The sequence below is a fragment of the Xenopus laevis genome, chromosome 3S (genome assembly GCF_017654675.1).
Source record: "Xenopus laevis strain J_2021 chromosome 3S, Xenopus_laevis_v10.1, whole genome shotgun sequence".
NCBI lineage: Eukaryota > Metazoa > Chordata > Amphibia > Anura > Pipidae > Xenopus > Xenopus laevis.
Genome location: NC_054376.1, coordinates 106,938,599 through 106,956,272, shown reverse-complemented (window position 1 = coordinate 106,956,272; position 17,674 = coordinate 106,938,599). Strand labels below are relative to the sequence as shown.

The 17,674-nt window shown below is 41.3% G+C and overlaps 1 protein-coding gene across 7 annotated transcripts in view; it reads right to left on the bottom strand.

Annotated features, from left to right (window-relative positions):
- Window positions 1-800: 800 nt before the first annotated feature.
- Window positions 801-17,674, bottom strand: part of ppp2r2b.S (protein phosphatase 2 regulatory subunit B, beta S homeolog) — a 219,626-nt gene continuing 202,752 nt past the window's right edge. For all 7 annotated transcript variants that reach the window (XM_041588722.1, XM_041588723.1, XM_018256156.2 and 4 more), the window contains 4 exons: window positions 17,147-17,311; window positions 8,788-8,957; window positions 7,854-7,945; window positions 801-1,468 (listed from right to left, as the gene is read on the bottom strand). In XM_041588722.1, the coding sequence (XP_041444656.1) occupies window positions 1,189-1,468; window positions 7,854-7,945; window positions 8,788-8,957; window positions 17,147-17,311 (707 nt within the window). In that variant the 3' untranslated portion in view covers window positions 801-1,188. The remainder of the gene's footprint in view (window positions 1,469-7,853; window positions 7,946-8,787; window positions 8,958-17,146; window positions 17,312-17,674) is intronic.

The following is a 17,674-nucleotide window of genomic DNA, read 5'->3' as shown; positions in this document are numbered from 1 at the left end:
ACCCCAAGAAACAGGCGCTTATTAGATGAACACTAAGGGGGTTATTTACTATTTTTTTTTTTAAAAAAAATCACAAATTTTTCAGAATTTATTAAACCCTCGAGGATAGAAAAGTCTGAATCTGAAAATCTGGCATCTCAGACCTCTCGAACTTGCATATAAGTCAATGGGAGAGGTCTCAATGATTTTTTGATGTGCACTGGGCTTCGTGCAATATCCTGGAGTTTTCGGGTAAAAAGCATAAGAAATCTGAGTTTTCGCGTGAAAAATCCGAAAAAAAACTTGAAAATCGGATGAAAAATCCGAAAAAATCTTGAAAATCCGATTTTTACCTGCAAAGCAAAATGTAATAATAAATAAGCGTAAAATACCCGAGCGGATTTGATCGGAGTTTGTAGCAGAAAATATTGAGATAAATTCGGACTTTGATAAATAACCCCCTAAGTGGTGCGCTTTTGTGCCCCTAAGTATTCTAGAACTTGCACCCCTGGGATTTAAATGACCCCTTATATATAAATCAAATAGTGGCACAAATAAAAGTTACTGGAATCCGTTACGATTGGTTCCATTAGGTCCCATATACCAGCTGGACCTTCCGACAGTCATAAGGTTTACTTCATCTGTTATTATGTCCATGGTAGCAAAGCAATGTGTGCAGACAACTGTACTACAAATAGTAATTCTGGGAAGGTTGATTATAAGCATTTGGGGCATATTTAGCCTTTATGAACACAAGTATAAAAACAATTTGCTTTGACCCCAAGGCAAAATCCCAAAATCAGACATTTTGCAGACATGCAGAATTTAAATGTCCATATTTTATTAAAAATTCAGTTAACAATTAAAAAGAAATATTATCGACACGCACTTTTGGTTTCTCCAAAGTTTCTTCCTTACACCTTCCAACTGCATATGAGGCCGAGAGGGCAAATCTTTAAATTGTTGCAAAACTCAAAGGCCTCCAAAAAGGGGAAAAAAAAAATCAAATGAAAAAAAAAAAAAATGTATGTCATCACTCGGAATAGAGGTTACTGGGAATTTAAGAAGCGAGTTTATCTATTCTTGAACCGAGCAAGAATTTGTTGAACCAAACAAAAATAAATAAAGTATTAGAAACGGGGAGAACGGAAAAAATATTTTTAAAAAAGCCTTAAAATGGGTTGTTCCTAGTATTTCAGTTACAGCTGTCTAGTTAACCTTGTCCTGAAATATATACAGGTTATTTGTGGCGGCCACTGCAATGATATTCTCTGAAGGGTGCCAAGCCGTATGTAGAATTTTTTTGCTAAAGTCCAGACTGTCCACACTAATTTCATCTTTTCTTCTTTTCCCTCCTACACAGACTTTGCGCGGTTTGAGGATTGCCCTTGGTTTGCTGTTTTCTCTGGAGGCCTCCAATGTGACGTCCCGTTTGGTGTTGCGGTCGAACATTCTGAAGAAGTTGTTGTATGAGCCAGTCATGATGACGCTGGAAGATAAAAGTATCAGAGGTTCATGACTGTCCAAAGCTCCAATTTATCCAAGGAAAATGTCTTAAAGTCACATACACAATGGTAAATAAAATTCTTCTGCTCTTAACATAAAAAGGTCATATTTAGAAGACACGCATGCAAATACAATGAACAGCCGGTGAAGTCATTACAAAAGCAATGTCACTATGCCAACCTTCTCACCTCAGGAGGCTAAGGACAGAGACACACGCTGCGATTCGGGGAGATTAGTCGCCCGGTGACAAATCTCCTCTTCTTCGGAAAGACTAATCTCCCTAAACTGCCTTCCCGTCGGCTAGAATGTAAATCGCTAGCGGGATGGCACTCGGAGCACTTCATTTTCCAAAGTCATCCGAAGTTGCCTCACGAGGAAACTTCGGGCAACTCCGGAAATGATGTGCTCCAAGTGCCATCCAGCCTGCAATTTACATTCTAGCCGGCGGGAAGGCAGGGGCGGCAGTTCGGGTGAGATTAGTCGCCCCGAAGAAGAGGAGATTTGTCAACGGGCAACTAATCTCCCCGAATCGTAGCGTGCGTCTCTGCCCTAAATGTTTTGGAAGGCCAGCTTCAGCCACCACAGCTATGGGACAATGAAAGGTGACTTTGTTTGCAGATATTATTTCCTATGCTCATCAAAGTGAAAAAGTTGTGATACTAGTGCAGAGAGCTCCAACTCCTGTACATCTCAACCCTGGTTGTGGATGCTGGGAGTACAGCAAAAAGTAGTACAGGTATCGGACCTATTATACAGAATGCTCGGGACCTGGGGCTTTCCAGACAACAGGTCTTTCCGCAATTTGGGTCTTCGCACCTTAAGACTACTAGAAAATCATGTAAACATTAAATAAACCCAATTTGTTGGTTTTGCTTCTAATAAGGATTAATAATATCTTGGTTGGGATCAAGTACAAGCTACTGTTTTATAATTATAGAGAAAAAGGATGTCATTTTTAAAAAAAATTGGAAATTTGATTATAATGGAGTCTATGGGAGACAGAACTTTCTGGATAACGGGTTTCCAGATAACGAATCCCAGACCTGTACAGGAATGGAATTCATTATCCGGGAAACTCGTTATCCAGAATGCTCTGAATTACGGACTCTTGAAGATATTAATTGAATGAGATGTAGCAGTCCAGAACTATCATGCAAACACTTTATGAAATAACATTCACTAACAATATTATATGTGTTTAACAAACTTTTTTGCTTTTGTTGTTACCCTTAAACATTCCCAGGTTAGATCTGAAGCATTGCCTTTTGACTGTGTTGTAGACCTCTAACCGGGAGGCCATCACTACTGCAGTATAATAAAGGGCCCCATCATGTAAACATGATCCAATAAACAAACATTATGTCTTCAAACATTTTCATTGTACGATTTCTCAAATGAGAGTTCTTTAATAGTCCTATTTTCTTGCCTGATTTTAGGAAAACTGTTAGCCTGTACAATTTATGACTTCTATATGACATGTACTTTTATAAAAGGTGCTCAGTTATAACTGGTACTTAGTAAGGTCACATGACTATATAAACCCTACTTTAATAATTGGAGCCTCTTAGGAGTTGCTTTGCAGTTCTATCACTCATGTAAAAGTACTCAAACTTTGACTTATATACATTATATGATCATCCACTGTGAAATCTCATATCCTAACATTTTAAAGCAGGGTATGGGCGTCATTTCCATGGTGAAACAAGGCGAAAAAATTAGCCAATGCCTAATTATAGCTATTTACCTATGTAGGGACCTATAGGATATCCTATCCCTATAGAGTTAATCCCTACCTTTTGTATGTAGTTCTCTTTTACCTTGTTATTGGGCCAAGCCCTTGTAACTGGTAAAGTGTAACACCCACACCTATTGGACAAAGAGTGTAATGACACTCCCCTGCCACACTGCTATATAGTGTTGTGCAGGGAGTGTCCTCTTCCTCTTTGGCTCCTGGTACTGCTGCTAGGTGAATCTCCACTGAGCCTGGGATCACCATAGGCCCCAGTAAGCATTTACCCCAGAGGGACCTCACACCTTTGGTGCTAAGTCGGGGACCAGGTAACCCCGTGAACGAGGACCAGCTAAAATAGTAAGATACTGTTATAGTTCTCTCTAGGAGAGAAAGACAGAGAGGTGTAGCAGAAAGAGCAGCTGTCGCTCCAACGAGGATTGTAGTAGGGAGTAGCTTCCCACAAGGCCTGTTTGCCTTTAGAGCAGGGAACTCAGTTGATAGGCATCTAGGTGAGCAAAGGACTACCTGTACCCTACCTGATAGATCCCGATCCCCTCACTGGCAACGTCGGTTGAACTGGGAATTGATGTACACCTATCTGCAATATCTTTTGGGAGTCGCACCTGTTTGACTGTGAACCTTGTACTGTCCAAAGTGATTCCACCTGCTGTGTCCTCAGTATATTTGTAAGTAAACCTGTGGTCATTTGCCTCTGGCATAATAAATCTGTGCTCCTGTTTTACCTTTTTAAAGAACCTCCTGGTGTCCATTATTCTATATTTGCACTTATATGCCTGTGAGTTGTAGTTCAACTACAGTTTAAAGGGGAAGCTTCCATTTGGCGAAGGCTCTGCCCTGGGTGAGGATTTGCAATGTAACCCATGCTCACTACCTAGCTGGTCACCCTTAACTTCTAATTGGCAGATTAGGCCAAGAAAGCGTTACATTTTGGCGCCCAACGTGGGGCCACGCCCCTAAATCCAGGCTATTTTTGTATTTTTGTGATTTAGTGTTTTGTGCACTGTCGCTTTAAATTTTCGTGACAGGCGGCGGACCTGATTGGCAAAAGGCTGCCTGCACGTCTTTTTCTACTAAATTTGCTAGGTATTTTTCCCCTAGTATCTCAGGGCCGTGGGTTCGGGCTTGGAGGTTCTATTCCCGATACACGAGGCTGCGCCATAGCTCAAGTCTCGCGAGCGCGAGATTTCGCTGGCGCCAATCTTTTTCCCGCGCAGTAACTGTTGGCGCGCTTTGGGATTAAGGCGGTCCCTGACGTCACGTCCCGCCGCCATTTTGTGAAGAGACTTTGCAGAGAGAGGACGTGTGCATCACAGCTCCACCTGTTTGTGCCTGTGGACTTCCGGCGGCTGCTTGGAAAGTTTCCCTGCACTAACTACTCTTCACCCCAAGCGGTACCTGCTTGCTACCGTTTTCTTTTTCAGCAAAACCGGAGAATTTCTGCATCACTCCTGTTCAAGGTGCTGCACCATCACGGACCACGGCTGTGGCCCATCCAAGTGCGGACCTTCCGGACTTCACTACTGATTACCCTGCGGCTGCGGGTATAGTGGAGGACTTACTACCTACATTCTTCATACCGGTAAAACCTTTTTCCCATTATTATGGCTGACCATTCCTGGGAAGGTTGGGCGGATGCGGAAGAAAACCTAACTGAGGCTCCGCTGTTCTCGGATGAGGACATTGAAGATGTAGACTTTGGCCTTAGATATATTTGGGCCGGGACATATGGTGAGAAGCTTAATGTCCACTTTAACAGGATAGTTGTTCCCTACTGCGGGCACTGTACCCGTGAACTATCCACAGAGACCTGCATCTTTCACTCATCATGTCCCTATTGTTTTCACGAGTGTTGGTTAGGTCCCTATGTACTTTATGCTGATCCTAAAAAGGGCATAAAGACAAAATCCATCGCCACAGACACGGATGGACTGTCTTCAGTGTCAGGAGACTCTGCTCCTGCACCTGTTCCCGCATATCCTCATCACCTCTCCTCAGTGTGGCCACCCAACATCCAAAGCCTGCCCACTCCTATAAAAGCTTTGTCTATTTCACAGTCACAGGGAGTAGGCGCTAGTGGGGATGCAGCCACAAAGAGTGAGGATCCACGTGTTCCACCCAGAGGGAGGGGGAGTACTACCCTGATGTTGTACCTAGGCCTATCACTCCTAGGCCGGCCACACCCAAGCCTGCCACACCTAGGCCTGCTACTCCAAAGCCAACCACTGCACCTAAAGATGAGGCTTCATCCACAGTGGTTCCATCAGAGCTTCCAAAATCTCAGCAGCCTGTTGCTGCTTGTCAAGACCCTTGCTTTCTCCAGAGGCACAAGGTTTCTGGGTCTCTCAGGGAAGGGCCGACCCTAAGAAGGCACACACAGTGTCTAGGGTGCAACGCATCATCAACGCATCATCAATGCGTGACCGGTGGGGTTATCCAATGCCCTATGCACCTGAGTGGGTTTATGATGAAGTAGAGAAGAATTTGGAGGAATGGCTTTATGGAGAACTTTTAAAGAAAACAGATGTGGGACCCAAGGGATTGTTTCAAAGCGATCTACAGAAGCGGCAGTGTGACATGGTCTTCCTCTGTGACACCCTCAGTGAATGGTGGTATGGGCGTACCATCTTAAAGCACCATGTTAAAAGTTGTGGGAAGTTTCAAGAGGACCGCTTCTTCAGCTTGTCAACCACTCTGCCTAATGGAGGGAAGGTAGAAAAACCTCATCCTTCCTACTATTTGTCATACGAACACACCCTGGAGAAGTATGGGGTGAATGTTTGAGCTGTCCACAGTGGTTCCGGCTGGACCCTGTGTGTTGTAACTTTTCAGTATTCCTCTAAGAGTGAGAATTCCTCTTAGAGATGATTTGTTTACACTTGAGGACGTCGTTTGATTGCCCCAAGTTTTGGGCCTTCTTCATTTCCTGATGTTCTTCAAGATTGATGCCCCAAGTTTTGGGCCTTCTTCATTGTTTTGTTCACTCATTGTTCCATTTCTGGACTTCTGAACATTGTCTGGAACTGTAAATAGTTGGGTTCATGAGACAAAGACTGCTGAGCCCCCACCAAAACTCTTCTACCTCTAACTACTCGCTGAGTAGCACCTTTATTCTTTCCCTTACTACTCCCCAAGTGGCTCTCAGTGACTTTGTACACTTGGGTAGGGGGGGGTGTGATATGGAATAAAGTTTTGGTTATGGTGGGGTCATGTAACTCAACTGCAATGAAAATGAGTGTTCATGTGTGAAAAGAAATCTATGCTAATTTTTCTTTTCAGCCAAGCCTGTGCCTGGACCTCCTGATACACTATGGATGGTTCAAGTGTCGTAAGTTAAGTGCCTGAGTGTTCCTTTAAGGACCTCATGAATGTATTAAAGTTATGCAACTGATGTTATTTGCACTGAAACTTATCTAATACAGTATTGCACTTTTGCTCTTTACTGTTCTTTTCTCCACAGTACCCATTGTTACCAGGTATTCCTCAGGAGAGGATACCAGAAGAGTGATGTTCAATAGTATTGTTGGTTTGCACTTATATATTCACTTTGTTACTATTGTGTCTATATCATTTCACCATTGTCGGGACGAAATTGATTTTTCCCCCGGGTGTATGTAGGGACCTATAGGATATCCTATCCCTATAGAGTTAATCCCTACCTTTTGTATGTAGTTCTCTTTTCCCTTGTTATTGGGCCAAGCCCTTGTAACTGGTAAAGTGTAACACCCACACCTATTGGACAAAGAGTGTAATGACACTCCCCTGCCACACTGCTATATAGTGTTGTGCAGGGAGTGGCCTCTTCCTCTTTGGCTCCTGGTGCTGCTGCTAGGTGAATCTCCACTGAGCCTGGGATCACCATAGGCCCCAGTAAGCATTTACCCCAGAGGGACCTCACACCTTTGGTGCTAAGTCGGGGACCACGTAACCCCGTGAACGAGGACCAGCTAAAATAGTAAGATACTGTTATAGTTCTCTCTAGGAGAGAAAGACAGAGAGGTGTAGCAGAAAGAGCAGCTGTCACTCCAACGAGGATTGTAGTAGGGAGTAGCTTCCCACAAGGCCTGTTTGCCTTTAGAGCAGGGAACTCAGTTGATAGGCATCTAGGTGAGCAAAGGACTACCTGTACCCTACCTGATAGATCCCGATCCCCTCACTGGCAACGTTGGTTCAACTGGGAATTGATGTACACCTATCTGCAATATCTTTTGGGAGTCGCACCTGTTTGACTGTGAACCTTGTACTGTCCAAAGTGATTCCACCTGCTGTGTCCTCAGTATATTTGTAAGTAAACCTGTGGTCATTTGCCTCTGGCATAATAAATCTGTGCTCCTGTTTTACCTTTTTAAAGAACCTCCTGGCGTCCATTATTCTATATTTGCACTTATATGCCTGTGAGTTGTAGTTCAACTACAGTTTAAAGGGGAAGCTTCCATTTGGCGAAGGCTCTGCCCTGGGTGAGGATTCGCAATGTAACCCATGCTCACTACCTAGCTGGTCACCCTTAACTTCTAATTGGCAGATTAGGCCAAGAAAGCGTTACACCTATGCATCAGTTTATTTATGGAATATTATAGGGTAGGATTGCACTAAGGAGCTATGTGCTGTTTGTCCTTACCTGTCTGAGCCATTCCATACACTTTCAAACTTGTCAAAAATGCAGTCATTTTCGTAGAGCGAGCATAGTTTACTGCGGAGGTAATCATGAACCTAAAATAGAAAATGATCAATACGAAGTTACTAAAGATAATTGTAAGTAAGTTCACCTTCAAATAAACAAAAGACTTTTTGGAGTTCCTATTCTGCCTCCTTTCAGCCTGCAGCCAATTAATCTGTTTGAGGGGGACACTGACCCCATGAATTCCTTGCTTATGTTTCTAGCAAGGCCCTTTGCTACTAATCTTTGGTTCCGACTTCCAGTCTGCTGGTTTGTTGCTAGGGAAATGAAGCTCTAGTAACCTTATAATCTCAAGTCTGACAAAGAAAATAAAATATCAAAAACTAAGTAAAAACAAAGACCAACTGCAAATTGTCATCAAAATGACAGTGTACATCATACTAAAAGTACAATTTAGGGTGAACAACCCTTTAGTGTAATGGTAGCGAATTGTTATTAACCCACCTAATAAAAACTGGGTAAATAGATAGGCTGTGCAGAATAAAACATGTTTCTAATATAGTTAGTTAGGCAAAAATATAATGTATAAAGGCTGGAGTGACTGGATATCTAACATAATAGCCAGAACACTACTTCCTCCTTTGCAGCTCTCTTGGTTTCCACTGATTGGTTACCAGGCAGTAACCAATCAGTGACTTGAGGGGGGGGAGGGCACATGGGTCATACCTGTTGCTTTTGAATCTGAGCTGAATGCTGAGGATCAATTGCAAACTCACTGAACAGTTATGTCCCATGTGGCCCCCTTTCAAGTCAATGACTAACTCAGAGTTAGAGAGCTGAAAAGCAAGAAGTAGTACAATCGGGTTACCCACTTTTTATTTTTACACTGAACTGTTTCTTTAATAATAAGTGTGGAAAAGCATGCCATTCTTACCTGGTAAGTCTCTATAGGTCTGTTCTCCATATTCAGGTCCCAGACCTTTACAGTCAGATAGTCTCTGGTCATAATATACCGCCCACTGTGGTTAAACTTCACATCCGATATGGAAGAAATAATCTCAGAAAAAAATGACCTGTTGCTGGGATCCTCGGGCTCTTCAAACACTGGAATAAGCAATTATATTATGTTTAGGCACTGTGCTCTAAAATTGTCCAATTTAATTTTGCTTATTAAGGCATAGTTTATGGTACTCTCTGCACACAGGCTTTGATTAAACATATGGGTTAGGTTCTTCCTTATGTAAAATCTGCAACATTCCATTAACAGCAGTTTTCAGTTGACCAAGTCACAGCCCTTTCCACCCTTATGGAGAAATAATTGTAACAGTACAGGAGGCATATGAGAGGAGAATTAACAAGACAAAACAGAGGCTAAAACATGACTTCTATTTTCATAGAGGGACCTACAAAGCAACAGCATTTTCTCGTTCTTGTATGGCTTGCTTAAAGGAGAAACAAACCCTTAATAAAAAAAAAACCATACCTCCCTACCATACATAGTCCCTCCTCCCCCCAGCCTAGCTGCTACCCTGGGCAAATGCCCCATAGTCTTTACTTACTCCTCCGCGCAGATTCTGTCCAGCGGGGTTCACGGGCGCCATCTTCATCCGCTTCGGTAATCTTTGGAATGAGCCCGGCGCTTCTGCAATTTTCGTGAGTTCCAGTGCATGCGCAGTTGTCTCGAAACTGACAATTGCTCCAACTGAGCTTCACCGGTCTCATTCCGAAGATTATGGAAAAGAATTAGATGTCGCCCGTGAACTCCGCTGGAGTAAGTAAAGAGTTAGTGACATTTGCCCGGGGTAGCAGCTAGGCTGAGGGGGAGGAGGGAGGGGGTCTATGTAGGGTAGGGTTTTTTTTTCGGTTGAATTCTCCTTTAATGGCTATTAAGAAAATAACAAAGCGGAAAGGGGAATTTAAAAACATAAAACGCCACAATAAAGACTTAGTGAAACCGTAATAAGCCTAATTAAAGGGAAATCTAAATTGCATGGCTACAGACAACCACATGAGGCCTTCCACTTGTAGTGTCCATTCAATGCCTTGCACTTGTTTCCATGGAAACCCGATTCTCTGCTCCCTTCAAGCACTTCTTAGAAAGGAAAAATCACTCAACCGGCTTCGACAGACAGAGAGACACCAGGCAAAGGTCAACTCTATGTACAATCTTAACAAAGTCTCTATTGGAGCGATATTATCTTTATTTAGAAAAACAATGTCATTGGACAGCGAGATTAAATAGATGCATATCATGCCGACTCCAACCTTCCCTTTCATAAACATGGGAAACAATGCAAGTTTTAGATTTCTTCAGTCACAGAAAAGTCGTTTTAGCAGATCCAATACGATCTGTATAAACAGTAATGAAGACTGTGCTGGGCGAATGAGAAGGAAGAATTTGTATCCTGTAGGCGTGAAGCTTCTGTATTTATTGCGGTGGCTTTATAGGCCTCTAAACCCCAATATCCAAGTTTAATCCAATCATATGAAATGTGTTTTAGGCTACACCACAGATACACAGCCCTGCACACCCTTACGACATTATTTACAGCACCCACTGGCTCCTCCACCTTCTCTAGGGTTTTTTATTACTGTCCACTGGGCAATAGATTAGACATAGCAATTATATTTCTAGATTGTCTGTCTGTGTTACTATGACTTTGTGGAACAGCATGAAAAAATATGTTTCCACACATATACAGGATGCAAAGCTAACAGGCTATTTTTATTAAATCAAATACATAATAGTCTGGTTCGTATTTGTTAGCTAAATACAAATGAGAGGAATAATTCTCCAGAACAAAATATACACTACAGTGTGTGGCAGAAGTATCTGGACACCTGCCTGTCATTCCCAACTCATCTCATTCCCAAACCAAGGGTTTTATTAAGGTGGTAGTACAGTCACTGGTTTTTATGGGAAAGCTTTTAGCTAGATTTTGGAACATTGTAGGTGGGATTTGCTTCAGCCGCAGGAGCATTAATGAGGTTGGACCCTGATGTTGGTATGGATTGCAGTCAGCCATTTTTCCCCACGGGTATTCATTCAAGTTAAGGTCAGTGCTCAGTGAAGGTCAATTAATTTATTTCACTCTCATCACAGAAAAGCGTCTTCCAAAAAAAGTTTACAAAATGGAGGGAGCATTGTCAAGCATGTCACTGTACTTTTCAGCATACACATTAAGATCCATTTGCTTGGCAAGGTTGCCAAATGAGCAACTCTATATTTGTTTTGGCTACCTACATTCTGGGCCAAATCAGGCTGATCCAATCGTTTACCCTCCAGGCCAAGGGTCGGATCATAATAGGCACCTATGCAAGTCCATTGAAAGAGAACCATACCACTGCGCCAATTCAGTCCCCACTGACTTAAAACCTGCCAAATACATATCTGGCCAATTACTACCAAGATATCTATGGGGCTATTGGGGAGGGTCCGTGCACGGACAGATAATCTTCCGACTTGGTCTGAATCTGCAGCTTAAATTTTCCCGTGTACAGCTAGCAGTTCAGTGTAAAAATAAAAACTGGGTAAATAGATTGCATGTGCAAAATAAAAATGTTTCTAATATAGTTAGTTAGCCAAAAATGTAATGTATAAAGGCTGGAGTGACTGGATGTCTAATGTAATAGCCAAAACATTACTTCCTGCTTTGCAGCTCTCTTGGTTTCCACTGATTGGTTACCAGGCAGTAACAATCAGTGACTTGAGGGGGGGCACATGGGTCTAACAGTTTGATTTGAATCTGAGCTGCATGCTAAGGATCAATTGCAAACTCACTGAAAAGTTATGACCCATGTGGCCCCCCTTCAAGTCACTGACTAAAGCTGGCCATAGATGTTGAGATTTTTAAAAGATCCGATCCTCATCGTGAGACCGATTTTCTCGGAATGATCGTACGAATTGACCATCAACTAAAAAGACCAATTTGCCAGGAAAACAAAGGGGAGCTGCCTGCTTGGCCCTGCAAACATAAGATAGATTGCACTGGGATCGACAAAGATTTTTTGACCTGGCCGATCGATTTCCTGACAGATGTCGGCCGAAAAATTATGTTCGATCGTTCGAATCCCACTAACCGCATGATAATTTCGAAGAATTGGTCGGACTTACCCTAAAATCGGTCGTTCTGCAAGAAGAATCCATGGGGAGCTTAACTAGAGAGCTGAAAAGCAGGAAGTAGTGTTCTGGCTATTATGTTAGACATCCAGTCACTCCAGCCTTTATACATTACAGTTTTGGCTAACTAACTATATTAGAAACATTTTTTATTTTGCACAGTCTATCTATTTACCCAGGGGCGGACTGGGGGGCCCGGGGCCCACCGGGACTCCTGTGCAGGGCCCCCGCTACCTACTTGAAGTGAAGCGCCGCTCGGCACGCATGCGCAAACGGCGCTAAGCGCGAATGCGCAGACGGCGCTGCGATGCGCCATATAAAAAATATTGTTATTATTTTATTAAAAAAACTGTTTGGGGGAGGGGGTCTGGCCCGCCGGGCCAGTCCGACACTGTATTTACCCAGTTTTTATTTTCACACTGAACCCACACTGTAGGTTTTAAAAGGAGCCAGGGCCCTAGCCTAACCTTCTCCACCAAAACTTTTCATCTGCATTATGCATGCAACCGATGTTCTCCTGGCATCATGGGCACTGCAACAATGAGGCGAGTTGAAAAATTCACCTCAGGTGGCAATGCCCAACAAGTCACCAGGGGCGGCAAAAAGCCACTCCATGTAACTTGAAGAGCCGAAAACCGGACCCAGCCTGACACCATGTATCATCACATCAATCCAGTGGCAGTACCTTTACACCACTCCAGGCAACACTTACCATCCCACAAAAAACCTGACAGCACCTAAGACACACAAAGTATTTTTGGCTCAGGCTAGCATTGTTGCTAACCTGTAAACCGATCACTGTCAATATTCTGAAGACTCAAATGTAACTTATTTTCAACTTTCTTTACACTATTAAGTATAAGATTGTTTAACAAATATTTAAAAGAAGACATTTTCTGAAAATTTGTTTTCGTGTCAATGGTGCAAACCAAATTATTAATAAAAGTGCTACAGACACGTTTCCTTTACACTGGGCGCCATTACCATTTCCCCATGTGAAGCCATTCGGTAAAATTAATACAATGGGACAGCAGATTATTTCACACGGTACAGTCCATCTAACAGGAAGCCCTTGTTTACGTCTATTGTCACATTTTCTGTAGCCGTTGTCACTCCTATTGCTCTATTTTCATTAAAGGATAAAGTTATTAAATTTTTCCAGTGTCCTCTTGAGAATTCATCTATAAAAGTCAATGTTACTTTTCATTTTCAACTCTGATGAACTGTTTCACTTGAGCTTTGCCCATCAACTGAACGGCAAATTGACTGAAAGCCATTGAATGCAGGAAGAGGGCGTGAAGAAGAAAATCAATCAGAAATGTCAAGGGAGAGGTCAAACTGAACTATTGTTTGCCGAGAGTATTCTGGCACAAGATGATGTTCAAGTTTTTGGTTTTCTTAAATAATATCTTCACATTTGAATCTGCTTTATATAAAAGTGTTTGGATCATAAGGAGAAGGAAAGCTACCGAGGCAGTTTATTTGAATTAGATCAGCCACGATAGTGCAAGCTAGAATACTATATATTTATTCTGTAGAATGTTTTACCATACCTGAGTAAAGAGCTCTAGTTTTCTCTGCTTGTGTACGATATCAGCTGCAGTATTAGCTCAGATTATACCATGGAGTGGAAAAGGGAGGGGAAGAGAGGAGCAAACTGAGCATGCTCAAGCCCATGCCCTGGAGGTTTATGCTGAAAACAGGAAGTCTGATGCAAAAGCCCATGTGTACACAATAGAAGAATAGAAGAAATGTTGTGTTTCTTTTGACAGAGAGCTCAGAGCAGCATTCATTTTTTTTAACCTCCCCATCTCCTTTAATGTTGTAGGTAAGTGTCTTCTTTTTATTTTTTCTTTCAAATCTTTAGATTGTAAACTCAGCTGTGATTGGGCTACTGCTTATAGAATGCTGAAAACGGATTGGTTGCTATAGGCCATCACATTTTAACCTCCAAAACAGAAATTATAGATAATCTGTTTATCAGGTTTTTTTAATTAGTTCCTTTATTTCTTTTATTTTTTTATAAGCTTGGGAAAAAGTTGCTGTATCTTCCGATGTTACAGTCAAATTCTACTTTACTGACATAGAGGTGGCTCTACACATTCCCCCATTTCCTTCTATTTCTTCTTCAGTGCAATACTGTTAATGTATAATCCATAATATTATATTAAAACCATCTTTTACTGTATTATATTAGTCTTTCAGGTCCTAAATAACAGGCCTTGTCAGAAAAAGGATTGACTAAACAAAACTGTGCTCTCACTAGAATCCCTAACAGCATGTTCTTCAATAATAACCCCTCTCCACTAATTAGAATTCTCTGATCACACTCTGGGAAGGTTAAGGGCATTTGTTTGCACCCTATGCTTCATTGAACCAGCTAATGTGCATTGTACAGTTGTAAGCTGGCTTTTTAGTTAATTAAGGAGCACTTCCTCCTGCTGTCCTTCCTGCTCTTTCATTTCTACAAGACAATATAACAATGTAAACCTGCCAGAAAGAATAGGATAATTTATATGCCGTTTCAGTGGAAACACAGTGGTTCCCCTAAAATAAAAAAAGCGACACTGTATGGTAAGTAAATCTCCAAAAATCCCGAAGACTGGATTGCGAATTTGCTTTAGTTCCATTACTTATTTTTTTAGAACAATTTTACCGAGTCATCTCCCAGATATGTTTATCTAGCTGAACAAAGTAATAGAAATTTGCTAACCCACAGAAATTGTAATCGGTAAAAACAAATTCCCATTTGCTTTGCAACTCTTTCATGTCTTGTAAAATGTGTTGTGTACATTTACACGTCCTGCCTCACAAATCATGGGCAGATTGCGTCCGTGTCCTTTTTTAATCATTTGCCTATTTATTCTGCCTCTTACCGACCTGAAATGAAAAAATTAAATGTCTTTGTTGATGGGGTCAGTGACACCATGTAACCACAAAACAGATCCATCTCAGGCCTAGTTTTAGTTTTACTGTATATCATCATGTTTGTATCCTTTATTACTACAGTATACGATCACTTATCCGGAAACCCGATATCCAGAAAGCTCCGAATTACGGAATGGATGTCTCCCATAGACTCCATTTTATCCAAATAATCCAAATTTTTAAAAATTATTTCCTTTTTCTCTGTAATAATAAAACAGTAGCTTGTATTTGATCCAAACTAAGATATCATTAATTCTTTTTGGAAGCAAAACCTGCCTATTGGGTTTATTTAATGTTTAAATTAATTTCTAGTAGACTTAAGGCATGAAGACCCAAATTACGGAAAGATCCGTTATCTGGAAACCCCCAGGTCCCGAGCATTCTGGATAACAGGTCCCATACCTGTACTTCATCTATTTTGTCAGATTCTTCACATTTCGAACCTGCTTTGTAAGTAGAGCAATATATTTTAACAATGAATGTATATAACAGTACTAGTATAGGGTAGTGATGGGCGAATTTGGGACGTTTCGAATTGCCGAAAAATTTACGAATTTCCCTCAAAATTTGCGAAACGGCGAAAAATGTGCGAAATGGAGCCGGCGTCCATTTTTTTTACGCCAGAAAATTTTCGCGGCGGTTTTCCGAATTTATTCACCGTTGGCGAATCACGGGAATTCTTGCCTGGTGAATAAATTCGCCCATCACTAGTATTGGGTATGGTGACTGTAGGGGTGCTTCTGTTGCAGAATTAAGATTTTGATGCATCCATAATGTTCAGAAAACTGAATGCAAACTCTAATCACTGGGACTGCACAATGGAATCCAGCTATTTTTTTCCTAGATGAGGCAATATTGGGGCTGTTGTTAAAATATACAATTTATAGCTCACATGAAAGTTTAAAAAAAATAGTTACACAAACATATATAAGATACAAGAGTATCCTGAGCGACTGCAGCAAATATAATCCTCTCATGCTGCTACACAAACAAATTGCTCTTCTTGTCCCTCACAGTCACACCTACTACTGTTCTGAGCCTAAATGTATGAGCAAGCAATACAATTGAGTGCGATTGGGAAAAGCCTGCTCTTCCACTGACGGCGCTAAAAGTGAAAATTATACGTAAAGCAACACAGATTAGAAATTGACATATAAGCTACAAAACTATATGGAAGCTTACAACAAAATAAGTCTCCCATGGTTGATATGAACATGACTATTATTTTCCTCTCTACATATGAGATATTTTTTCCCATTTAGATCAACGTGGATTTGGATGGAGCACACAACTCGCAGACTTGGCTGCAAAAGAATTTATTGAATCACGACATGTTTTGAATCACATGGATCCTTGAGATCTGAAACATGTCGTGATTCAATAAATTCTTTTGCAGCCGAGTCTGCGAGTTGTGTGCTCCATCCAAATCCACGGTGATCTAAATGTTTGTGGGCCTGCTGGTGTGGCCTGACTGCAGAGCAAGCAATTTACACATGTGAAGGTGACTGAACAAATCTGCTGAATTCTATATTTTTTCCCATGCCACTAATCTTGAAAAAATGAGTTCTATGGACTGCCTACATATCTGTGTATACCTGAACACAACCCAGACGCCTCTTTTATATTATTATGTTATGTACGTTTTTACCTATTGAAATTTTTTCTTTTTAATATTTTTTTCTCTCTGTATTGTATTTTCATGAGAACCAAATGTCCATCTGTTTCTTTTTACCTTTCATATAATCAATAAAACATCTCAGTATTAAAAAAAATGTATGAGCAAGAATCTGAGCTATGGCGACACACATTTGCCTTGAAGCAGTGCTTGACTGGGACACCAGGGGCCCAACCAAAAACTGTAGACCATGGGCCCAACCAAAAACTATAGACCAGGGGCCCACCAAAAAGCCTAAGACCAGGGGCCACTCTCAGTACTATTATTTTTCCTCTCCTCACTCAACCTCTATTCTTCTAGTCTCTTTTCTTTACATACTATAATCTATTATTTCATCTATTTAGCCTCTTTGTTCTCATAGAAATAGGGAATGTCTATGAAATAGGCCATAAGTTTGCTCAATTTCTCCTCCTGGAAACTAACTGGGGTTTGTTTCCATACTTTTTTACTGCATAACAAAACACTGACTTTGGTTTTTCAGTACCATAAATCTGCAAAGCAAAACATTTTCTTTTCTAAATCTCTCTAACTGTAACACTTCACTTCCACTGATGTCATCGGGGCACTTACATTTCGAATGGTTGTCACACAGAGCAGAGGAGCGCATGTCACACAGCCGTATTGTCCCTTTGCTGCTGCTGTAGACAAACGTGTTGCAATTATGTGGATGAAATTCCGCTGCCGTAATCACTTCTGTAAGTTCTTCCATATTGGTTGGTTTAATATCCACAATGTCTGATGTGCGGAACATTAAGGGCAAACAAGAGTAAATTCAAGTGTTTTAAGTCACATGCTCCCAATGTTGCCTCCAAGTAACAGTTTGTCTCTCCCCCACTATGTTATCAAACAGTAACTGCTGGGGGTCCTCAACTTTTAATTGCTCCTTGCTAAAATATTTTGAATATTAGCAAAAGGGAAGGAATGCAGGAGGGTAACAGCAAGACTGGATTAGTGGACTGATGAGAAAGAAGCCCTTCATGTAATGTAATACAGTATGTTCTTGTCTGCTTTACTTTACATTAGACTGTTAAGGTGGCTCTTTAAAAACAAGCATTTTTTTCCTCTGGAGGATGTCACTAAATGACTATGTGCAAAGGA